At 39.8% G+C, this 11600-nt stretch overlaps 2 protein-coding genes across 4 annotated transcripts; both read left to right on the top strand.

The window, feature by feature from the left end:
• Nucleotides 1–327: 327 nt before the first annotated feature.
• LOC116201618 (abscisic acid receptor PYL11-like) lies at nt 328–1030 on the top strand. Its single transcript, XM_031532899.1, has one exon. It carries the CDS (start codon nt 328–330, stop codon nt 982–984), a length of 657 nt encoding a protein of 218 aa, XP_031388759.1. The 3' UTR covers nt 985–1030.
• A 2783-nt stretch (nt 1031–3813) lies between these two features.
• LOC116201828 (serine-rich adhesin for platelets) lies at nt 3814–11427 on the top strand. Of its 3 annotated transcripts, none has more exons than XM_031533245.1 (13): nt 3814–4346; nt 5686–5912; nt 6296–6363; nt 6675–6749; nt 6908–7269; nt 7464–7523; nt 7602–7690; nt 8115–9855; nt 9985–10118; nt 10221–10298; nt 10388–10499; nt 10679–10729; nt 10830–11427. In XM_031533245.1, the coding sequence occupies exons 1-13, from the start codon at nt 3999–4001 to the stop codon at nt 10878–10880; spliced, it is 3396 nt and encodes a 1131-aa protein (XP_031389105.1). In that variant the 5' UTR covers nt 3814–3998; the 3' UTR covers nt 10881–11427. The 3 variants fall into 3 exon arrangements, with proteins under 3 accessions (XP_031389105.1, XP_031389104.1, XP_031389106.1); XM_031533246.1 differs by adding an exon at nt 4668–4950 and having other exon boundaries at nt 4210–4346; nt 8115–10118; XM_031533244.1 differs by having other exon boundaries at nt 8115–10118.
• The last annotated feature ends 173 nt before the right edge of the window (nt 11428–11600 follow it).

The following is an 11600-nucleotide window of genomic DNA, read 5'->3' on the forward strand; positions in this document are numbered from 1 at the left end:
CTTTTTTGGGTGATACAATCTTCAATCTTCTAACTTTAATATTAATAAACATATTTTTTATATTTTCCTAAAAAGAAATAAATTTAGAAAAGGAGGAAAATATATAGAGATGAAAGTGAAAATTAATTTCTTAAAAGTAAACAGGTCTTATTCTCGTTTTCTTCTCCCTTTTAATTTTTAATTTTGTTTTTTGGCTATAACTATTGTAAATTTTTTACTCTCCAGTTGGAAGCTCCTTCCCGCTACTTGCCTGTATATATATGTGTATACACATAGCTCTTTTATAACTGCTCGTCTCTCCATCAGAATAAACACATCGAACAAAATATGGATCCTAATGAGTACAACAGGACTTTGCTTTCGTCCCAGCTCAATCTTACGAATGAATCGCTCTCCAAGCTCAACTCGGTGATCCGAACGCACCATAGGATCACCCTTTCCGAAAAATCGAACTGGTGCAAGTCTCTGATGATCCAACCCATCAAGGCCCCAGAAACAATAGTCTGGTCCTTTGTGCGGGACTTCTCCCAGCCGCAGAAGTACAAGCACTTTATCAAGACCTGCCAGCTGACAAGCGGGGACGGGATCACGGTCGGGAGCATCCGCGACTTGGTTGTGATCTCGGGCCTCCCGGCTTCAATGAGCAAGGAGAGGCTAGAGGTCCTGGACGACGAGAACCAAGTCCTGAGCTTTAGAGTCTTAGGAGGGGACCACAGGCTGAAGGACTACCAGTCGGTGACCTCGGTCAACGCGTTGTCCGACAGGGAGGGCAGGGCGTTGACTCTGGTCGTGGAGTCCTATGTTGTTGAGGTGCCCGAGGGGAACACTGCCGAGGATACGAGGTCGTTGGCTGACACCATTGTCAGACTGAACCTGCAGAATCTAGCGGAAGTTTCTGTCTCCGCCGCGGGGGCAGCAGCAACGGCTAAGTTCTCTTCTTCATCTTCGGGAGAACAGTCTCAAGATCCCAAACCGTCCCATTGAATTTAAGAGACCGACTCAGTGAAATAATACTATATAGCATGACCAATACTATGCGCGGAATCATGTACAATTTCAATTTTATATATATATATATATATTGTCCGTGCATATATATATTATTTCATATTTATATATGAGAAACATTTTAGATTTCTTGAACATTCAAATCTTGAATAATATTGGACACTCTTTCGGTTTTTCTACACTCTCCTCTCACACAATAAGCCACTCATGACGAACCATTCTTCAATTTTGATCCATGAATATGTGTATGTATATGTACATGCATTTATATGAACATATATGCATATACATGGAAAAGTAAAAATCATTGCTAACCATCTGTTCAATAGAGAAATGTTCCGATATGACTTGGAGGATTTAGTGTAGCCAATATAATCAGGGGGGAATATAGAAGGTATATAAGAGAGGATTCTCCATGATGTCATTAAATCGGTCACCTGGACTCATTAAACACAACGAATTAGACAGATGAGTGATTTTGGGATTCTTACAACGATATAAAAGATAAATGTAATTCGAAGAATGAGTAAATATCGATTTAATATTCATATATATAATATATTTTTCTCTCTTGGAGGGAAGGATACCGTTTTTAAGTGGATGAGATGCATTTTGATGGAGTTAAGGATCAAAACAAATCATGACTAAGAAACTTTGCATTTATCCCGTGATAAAGGTTTTAGTGTAATAGCAACAAGTCGCCGGTTCGAAAATAAAATGTCCTGGTTTGGTCCTCTAACTAATAGGACTTCTGATACTTGTCGATGTCTCCCCTTATTGTTATACAACGGCTTCCATTGTATTAAAAAAAAAAAAAAAAAAGGGGTCGCGGTTAGAGAAATTTGGGGAAATTGGGCCTTAAGATATGGGATTTAACAGAATCCATTTGGGCTGAAAATAGGCCTAGCTGCTGTTCTTCCTTGGGCCAGTCAATTAGGTCTGATTACCCAAAAGTGGGGGGGAGTCAGTTCCGTCTGGTTAGAAAAATAGCACATACAAAAATTAGAAAAAAGAAAAAACAGTCATTAATAAGTCAAACCCCAGTTTATCTTCTTCTTCTTTTTTTCCCGCTATACAAAAGGTTAAATTAAATTTTTGCTTTGATTAAGATGTAAATCAGAAACAAAAATAGAAAATACGAACTCAGTGGAATAAAAAATTCTGAGTTATCTTTGTTTGGTCATATAATATAATCCAACTCTACTTCCCTCCACTTTATTCATTTTTTAATTCAACAACACAACTATTATTTTTTATCATTTTTTAATTTAATAGTAAATACTCTCACGTACTTTTTGTTTCACTATCATGACAACTAATTTTTTGATATTAAATTTCTTAACTTTTCATTACTTTTTTGTTTTTATCTAATTTTATAATAAATTTTCTCACATAATTTTTCTTAACTATTATTACAACTAATTTTTTAATAATAATTTTTCTCAACTATTATGTCTCTATCTCATGGAATAGGGTTGACATAACTCTATTCCAAAATCAAACGTTAGAAAGAGTAGAGAAATTGATATCATAACAATTGCAAACACAAGCTGGCCATTATTGTATTGGTCATTTTCCCCACTAATTGATGCTTTAATGAATATTCTTCCATAGACTTTTGCTATTTGACATGCTATAGAGGCCATAAACAACTATCCAGGCTAAGTTGAGTCGATCGATATACTATTGGGTTAGAGCTAGAATTGATTGTTCTAAATTAAAGAGAGGGTCTAGTTGATGAACACATGATAAAAAAATGATAGTATGAATGAAAACTTGGTTAAGCTTTTTTGCTAGTTGAGCTAAGTATTTGTAGACTCAAGATTTGTTTTGTCGATAATCAAATTCATTTTTGAGTCCGACTCTAACTAGTTAAAAAAACAATTCAAATTTCATTAATCTATTGAGAGTTAAGTTCAAGTAGCAGAACACAAGTATAACTCCACTTGCCGGTGTACCTACAAATTTTTTTCGGTGTGGACCCTAGTATCCGAAAACTCAATTGGGTCCCGACTAATCCAGTAGAGATGAGTCGACCCATTAAGGGGTAAAACTCTTTCAGTTTGGATTTTTTTCATTCACAAATATTCGAACTAGAGACATCCTTTAAGTGAAACAAAAAGTTAACCATTTTCACTAAGTAATTATTGGACCATTATGTAATTTCCATTGTAGTACTTGTGATGATATTGTTCGAAGGCAATAAAGCTCCAAGTAAAGAGAAGACGAGAATCCAATACTCACTTCATCAGTAAAGAAATAGCCAAATGGCGTAATTTTGATCATAACATTCGCAATTCAGTTTTCTTTTGAATAATTTCAAAGAAAATTTGACGGAAATCAATAATTTCCTAAAATCATCGAGCAATTGATAGCAGTTGAGGGACGCATTTACAATTTCCCCTCAAAGTAATGGAAAGGAAGTACTCGAGCAAAAAAAAGAAGAGATATACTGTAAATTATGATTTAATTTTTCAAATAGATACTTCGATGACATCCGATAAAACTGCAACGATTCAAATTTCGCATTACTTTGTGTTTAAGTAATAAATAAACCTTCTCAAAGGGAAAAAACATTACTTGGTATTGGTTATCTACAAAAACGTATTAAAATTGTTCCAAGCATTTACCAAAAGATAGCATATTGAGAATTTGAGATAGCAAAAAAAGAATATATGAAAAAAGGAATTTGAGATGGCAAAAAAAGAATTTATGAAAAAACAAAAAACAAAAAAGACGACATCGACAACGTCAAGGGATCAATCCATTCATACTGTCATTTCTTTTTTCTTCCCCCCTCTCTCTCTCTCCCTCTGTGTCTGCGGGCGCTCTCTCTCTCTCTCTTTCCCCATTCTCCAATTCCCTTCTCTCTCCTCCCTTTCCCTCTCTCACTTGAAGCAGTCGTCTCTCTCTCTCTCCCTCTCTCTCTCTCTATGCTTATCTACGGACTCGCGTAAAGCAATCAATCGGGAAGGCGGCGGCAATAAGCGATGTTCGGAGGCTCGTCCAAGGTCGGCCGCGGCGGTGGCCGAGGCGGGGCCGGCGGGGGCTCGAAGCGATTCCCGGCTCCTCCGCTGCAGCCTACGCGCCCCGCCCTCCCATCCGCCGGACGCCTCTCCCTCTCGGGGGGCCCTCGGAACCGTAACACTGGGCCTGCCGCAGCGGCTCCTCCGTCCGTGGAGGAGACCTTCAGCCTCGTGTCGGGCAACAACCCCCTCGCGTTCGCAATGATTATAAGGCTGACGCCTGACTTGGTGGAAGAAATCAGGCGGGTGGAGGCTCAGGGCGAGACCGCGAAGATCAAATTCGATGCAAATCCGAAGAACCCGAGTGGCAATGTGAGTTTATTCGGTTGCTTTTGATGAGATTTTAGCTTGAGGAATTGGATTCAGGGCATACTTTTGATGCAAGCACGTAGCTTGGGAATCAACTTGGTTTCCCCTGCTTCCGAGATAGCCTAGTTACAAATAATTGACAGGAATGTGATGCGAATTGCGTTCCACTTATCGTTCCAGCTCAGGGTTGTGTTCCTCTTGTTCTCCTATCCATTCATTCAACTGAGAAGCTTGCTTCCTCAATTTTGATGCTCCTTAAACGAGCCAACGGAGCAACAACACTGGGTTAAATTGAAACTAATTCAGAAAGCATGTTTGTGGCAGTGAATTAACGGTCACTATGCACTTCAGTGGTATCCAGTCCAGTTTTACTAGAAAGGGGAAAGGAATGCGGATTTATGTTCGTCAGTGAACTTAACCAAGGACAGAATAAAGGGAGGATTTGGAAAATACCGGCCAAAGTAAGCAGCTTTGTAAAAAATTGAGGTGCTGCCGTGGAACTTCTGGGAAATGTAGCGAAATATGGGACAGGAAATGCGGGTGTACCACCGTCCTAGTCATCCTCTAATACTGATGCTCTCATAAAGTATTAGATTTTTCTGTTGTGGTAATTTTTGCCTTCTGCTAGAATCACTGGTGGTTTGGCTTTCGTTTGCCTCTAAGTTCAAAGCAGAATGTACTGCTTGTAGTTGTCCAATTTGAGGTATTGCATATTATATGAGGGCTATTGTTTGAAAAGTTGAAATTTGTTTTGAACAATGAGATAGGCGAATCAGGTTTGATATATGTATTTTAGAAAGAAAAGAACAACCTACCAAGAATAGTTTTGGAGGGAATTATTCATCTGCGAGACGTAGGAGCAGATGGTCAGACATCATTCATGTCATGTGACAATAACTTTACTAATTATAATGATGTTCTTCTTATGAGAGGGGTTCAGTTTTGGGCATTTTTTGAGCGAAAAACTTCCATCCACTTTCTTCTTCTCTGCAAAATGAATTTTCGTGCATAATGCTCAAGCTGGCACCAGATAATTAAACTGGGTGTTAGATATATTCATTTATTCCCGCTCATATTGAGTCAATTCTCTCTTTTATTGATTTTTCTAAGAGAAATGATTTTTTTGTCAAGTTAGTTTCTCAGAACGAGTATGTTTGGGTTGTTGATTGATGAGACAATAACAAGATTTATGCTTGCAATCCATTTTGAAATGTATGGAGTTTGATTCTTTATCATCTAGATTTCACTAACACCTTCTACAAATGTATGCAACTTCTGTTTTTCACTCAACTGGTATTGCTTTATCTGACACATGTTGAATCCACGATGCATGTGTCATCAGCTTATCAATGTTGGGGATAAGGAGTTCCGCTTTACATGGTCAAAGGAGTTCGGTGACCTTTGTGACATATATGAGGAAAAGAAAAGTGGTGAGCATGGCAATGGTTTGCTTGTTGAATCTGGATGTGCGTGGCGCAAGCTGAATGTGCAGCGTATCTTGGATGAGTCAACCACAACCCATGTCAAGATGCTATCAGAGGAGGCTGTGCGCAAGACTAAAGCACGGAAGTAAGTATGCAGCAAATGCTCCTGTCATTGTAATTTATTTTAAATGTCATTAGTTTATCATCATAGTGAAAGTGGGAAAAAGGTCACGGCGTGTGGAGAATGCTTTCTTTTAACAAAATTTGTGTTTCCAATAGTCGTCCAGGCAGCAACATGCAGACAGAGATTTAGCTATGCATGGTTTTTGACAGTATGATGAGGTAGTGATAGAGAGGGTAGAGTGAGAGTTTAGCTATGCATGGTTTTTTGACACTAGACATTAGGTATTATGCTACCTAATATGCACCCTCTTCTCCAATCTCCTTGTTGCATGCTTATAAATTCATTAGCATACCTCATAGAGACTCTGAATATGATTTTAATTGATAATTTTCTGCTGATGACAGGGCTATTGTCTTGGACCATGGGAATCCTGTTATGAAGAGTCAAATAAAGCAACTAGCTGCTGTTGAGGGTAAGCTTCGGTTAGTGTTTGCTGCACTTTTCAGTGTGTTCTTACTATTGGTGGTACATACTCGTTATAAACTAATTTTTTGGTCAAACAGCCATTTGTTGGATTTGTGCTATTATATGATTTCTGAAGTTTGATATGACCAGTTTTTGTTTTTGGAAGGATGATCTTTTCAGTTGCAAACATTGACATGAAATTGTTTGTCAAGTTTCTATTGTCTTGACTTGAATATTCTTTGTAATCCCTGTATATGCCGTGTTATATAGACATACCCCTAAAAGATTTCCCTTTTCCTTTTCCTTTTCCTTTTCCAGCCACTTCCAATTGGAGAATGGGGTTTAAAAGGAAAGAACCTCCTCCCAAAAAGCGCAAAGTGGATCCACCACATGGTAACTTGGTCATTTTTAATCTCATTAGACTTGTCAATTGTGTATTCTGAGTCCGAGGTTCCCGGCTTAAATTTAGAGTACTAAATCTAGCCTCTGAAAGTCTAAACCTTTGGTGGACTCTTTGTCAATATATCAACTTCTATAATTGAATTTTGCAGTTTCTTCTGGAAGTCTTAAACCTGCATTTAAGCCAGGATTATCCTCAAATCCAAAAATTGCTGGGAAAGGTATACGTGCAATCTCACCTATAGCTTCTTCCCCTGACCAATTCCGAGCATCAGCATCCCCGTCTGCGGCTGTAAATATCTCTAAGACTAATGCCACTACTGAGGATGCTGGGCCTAGTGGTCAGTTGAGCAAAGAGGATACTACCACTGCGGAGAGAGAGATCCCAACCAAGCCTAGTGTTATGGCATCTGATAGGTCAGGACACAAAGTAGACATTGGTTCCAAGCCTATGGATTTGCAGAGCATGCTGATTAGTCTACTCAAGGACAATCCAAAAGGGATGAGCATAAAGGTTAGTCTAGATATACGAAGCTAAAACTTTTGTTGTTTAATATAGCATTCTATGATCGGGATGGGGGGAGTTCATCTTGACAAGGAGTGATATGTATGACTATGTTAGTGATTGTCTATAATATGCTGATATTTTCTACATGTTTATCTAATAGGCTTCTTGTTATTTTGCTTTTTCTACTATGTACTTTCCAGGCCTTGGAAAAAGCAATTGGATATACAATTCCAAACTCTGGAAAAAAGATTTTAAGCCGGGTGAGTGACGGGGAGCCTTGTGATATTGGTTTTTTGAGAAAATGAAAAGAGGTCATGTAATTTTCTTTTGATCCTCAGATTGCAACTTATCAAGCTCCAGGAAGATATTTGCTAAAACCTGGAGTGGAGTTGGAAGGATTTAAGGGACCATCACCAGGAAGTGGAAGGTATTGGCTACGTCAAACTCTGCTCTTTGTTTCTCTTTCCTTTAAGTTGTGAAGATGACTTTTGTTTTATCAGCTGCCATTATGATCATAGAAGTTCATAACATGGGTTTAAACTCATATTACATTGTAGCATTCTGTAAGGACCATGTGAAAGTTAGATGTTTGATGCTTGACATCTAGGGGGCTAGAATATAAAACTTGATGAAGAAGGGAGGAGGATAGGTTTGGCAGTTTAAGCTGGCATATCTTATCATGGAACTACACGTGAATATATGAAACATTTTCTATCAAAATGATCTATTAAGAAGGCTTTTTCAACTTGCGGTTATTCAGTAACGCTTTATTTCTCCGTCTTTCTATCAGTCTTTTACTTTTGGGGATTTACATTGTGTGCTTGTTGTGGTGTCCGTTTTTGCTCTTCCAGCTCTTTTGAAGATGACAATAACCAAGTACCAACATTTGAAGAGAATTTCGATCAGACTCCTGGACCAGAACCTACCTTTCCCAAGGAAGTACAACCAAATAACGGGCTTGCCCAAGTAAATTCTGCAGTTCAAGGAGATTTAGACGCATCAGAGAATGTTGATATTGAACAGCATTCACCTGACCTTTTTGGGGACAAGAAGGATTCCAATAACAGTGATGGGCGGGCAGACAGCTCCAGTGATAGTGGAAGTGACAGTGACAGTGGTAGCAGTAGCAGTGATAGCAGAAGTGACAGTGGAAGCCCAAGCAGAAGCAGAAGCAGAAGTCGGAGCAAAAGCCCCATTGGAAGTGGAAGTGGAAGCAGCAGTGATAGTGATAGTGATGCTTCTTCCAATCAGGAGGGATCTGATGAAGATGTGGATATCATGACCAGTGATGATGATAAAGAACTGAAGCATAATATTCAAGACCCAGGACCCGCATTTCCTGCTTCAACCCCTGATGGTGGAATTTTGGATATTGATGGGATTGATGAGAAGCATGATGGGCTTGAGTCAGATACTGTGGACATTGATGTCGTTGATGAAGGGGACTATGGACATGGGGCAACTGCTGAAGAAACGAAGCATATCTCACCCGGTCAAAATCGCGAGCGGCAGAATTTCATTGGGAGTTTGTTTGATGAGGAGGAAACTGCGTATGAGGACAACTTCAAGCAGGAACAGTCGGACAGTTCTGAGAGAGCTTCGAGAGGTCAAACTACAAGAGCATATAATTCCAGGCACTCCGATGTGAATTCTGAACGGGTGAAAAGATTGAAGACAGAAAATTATTCTCAATCTGCAGTCCCACAGGGTGGCGATGGCCATTATTCTATGAGCCCTCGTGATTTATCTCCCGGTAGGCATAATGAGGATCTGTGCCAGAGTCCTGCGGGTAGAATGCCGAACAGAGTTGACAGAGATGTGAATACTCGGTTTAGCATTCAAAAGGGAAGCCAAGCATTTTCTGAAAAGCCTAGTTTGCATTCACAACAACTGAGCCGTAGATCACATGATCAAGGCTTTTCAGGATCAATGACCAATGATATTTCAGGTAGACCAAATAGGCAAGCAGAGAGCTGGAGCCATGGGCGTATCCCCATGCAAAAGGAAAGATTGGTTATAGAAGCTCAGTCTGAAGGTTATGGTGCTGCTGAAAGGGGGCCAAGGAGTAACAAAGAAGGCAGTGGTGGCAAACATTCTGTGCCCTCTGATTCACCTTATGATAAATCTGGTGAGACAGCAGGAAATAATCTGAAGAATGTTGGACAGGTCTCGAGTATGCAGATAGGGTCTTCTCGAAAAGATATTAATGGAGCTGGAGTAGAAAGATCTGCTCTTGTTAATGGAAGAGGAGGTGCTATACTGCAAAGGGAGTTTTCGGGCTTGGAGTTGGGTGAACTACGTCCTGAGGAGGCTCCATTGAAGAGGCCATTTGAAAGGAAAGGCTCATTTAAGCAGTCAGAACACAAATCCAACAATTCAGAAAACCGGAGCATGGACCCGGGCAGACGGAAAACGCCTGGGAAGTTGAACATCGACTCAGGCAAGCCATCAACGCCAAATTTATCTAGAAAGCGAACAACAGAACGTCGAGAAGATGACTCAACAGTGCCTGTTCCGCAAGGGATGCAGTCTCAATTGCAATATCCTACCAAGGGAGATCATGGAGATGGCAGTGCACAGATAAGTAAAAAGGTGAATGTTAGTAAATCTATGAGGAATGGGCCACAACAACTTGATTCTACACAGGGTTTGTTGTCTCAGTCTGTGAAAGATAGCAAAAATCAAGCAGGTAATATAAACACGTGCATGTCCAATGGACAGAAGGAGGCAGGTTCTGCTGATTATGGTGGTGGCCTGAAGCAGAGAGAATCTTCTTCTGATGAAAATAGCTGCTCTTATTCAAAGTATGACAAGGATGAGCCCGATCTAAAGGGGCGGATAAAGGATTATTCACAGTAAGTTCATCTCACACTTTTTGGTCCCCTCACTTTGAACCTAGTTCTGATGAGAATATTGTGATGTACCAATGCTGGGATTCTTATCTGTTCCTATGACAGGTTTGAGGAGTATGTGCAGGAGTATCGGGATAAATACGAGAGTTATTGCTCCATCAACAAGATTCTGGAGAACTACAGGTACTTTAATTACCCTGAAGATTTTACTTGCAGTTTGTTCCTTTTCTTTGCTTCAGAAGAAAGTGTTAAAATCACTTATTTAATCACAGAAACAAGTTCCAGAAGATGGGGAAAGAACTTGAGTTTGCAAAAGGTCGGGACTTGGAAAGATATAATAAAGCTTTGGCACAGTTGAGGGACTCCTACAGGCGGTGTGGAGTGGTAAGTAGCTACAGCTTATCCTTGTCTTGATCTCATCCATTGATGAAGATCATTTTCAAAATATAACTTGATGAATTGTTTCAAGAGCTTCCCATATTACTTCTTGTCTTCTAAGTTCAGATTCATGAGTTGATCAGTGGTTTGGTATTCTAAGACACGCACGGTTCTGTGCTCTGCAGAAACACAAGAGGCTGAAGAAAATATTCGTCGTGCTTCATCAAGAGCTTAAGGTAAATCTTAATTTCACCACTGCCCTAGTGTTGTCATTGTCAGTTTCCGTAGCTCTTCCTTCATCATCTCAAAAAAATTTCCTCATTTTACCTCTTGCAGCACCTTAAGCAGATGATGAACGAATTTGCACAAACATATTCGAAGGACTGAAGTTGTTTGTTCATCACATGCGACACACTGAAAGCTTATTTGGGCCTTAAATCGGGAAAAAGTTCTGTGGCGCTCAGAGTATTCGTTCACTGCAGTAATTATCAGGAGTGTTTCTTCCTGCTCATTCCTATAGATCCCCATCCCCTTGGCCCGTGAACAGAAATTAACCTCCCTCGAGCTGCTGAATCGCCCATGCAACAATTTTTTCAATGTCGAAGGGGATGCAATCAAAGAAGACTGCAGCTGTAATCAGTTTGCACATAAACTAAAAATTTTGTAGTCAGTCACCATTGTTATTGTTATTGTTATTGTTATTATTATTATTTTTTTTTTTGTTATTACTTTTCCTTTATGGCTTTTTTCCACACTAATCTTTTCCCCTCTGTGTTGGTGCTGGGACAACCTCGTCCCCTGATTGGGAGTATAGAAATCGATGTAATTAAACCTGTTTAGTGGTAGCAGTTGCTGATGTTCATAGAAATATAATTAACTCCATTCTTATCTCCTTCATTTCGGGAAAGTTAATGTAAACTAGTCGGTTCTGTTACTCAAAGTTGTCCAATATCTTTCCTAGTTAATGAGGAGAAACAGGTTGTGATTCTGAGACACGATATAACTCGAGGACGCGATGCACATGCTTCGATCATGGGTCCGGTGTGGAATCTCGTAAAAGGAAAAAACGGCACGGATCGAACCGGATTCTTCTGAACCGGGGTGGGC

This window comes from Punica granatum, chromosome 3 (genome assembly GCF_007655135.1).
Source record: "Punica granatum isolate Tunisia-2019 chromosome 3, ASM765513v2, whole genome shotgun sequence".
NCBI lineage: Eukaryota > Viridiplantae > Streptophyta > Magnoliopsida > Myrtales > Lythraceae > Punica > Punica granatum.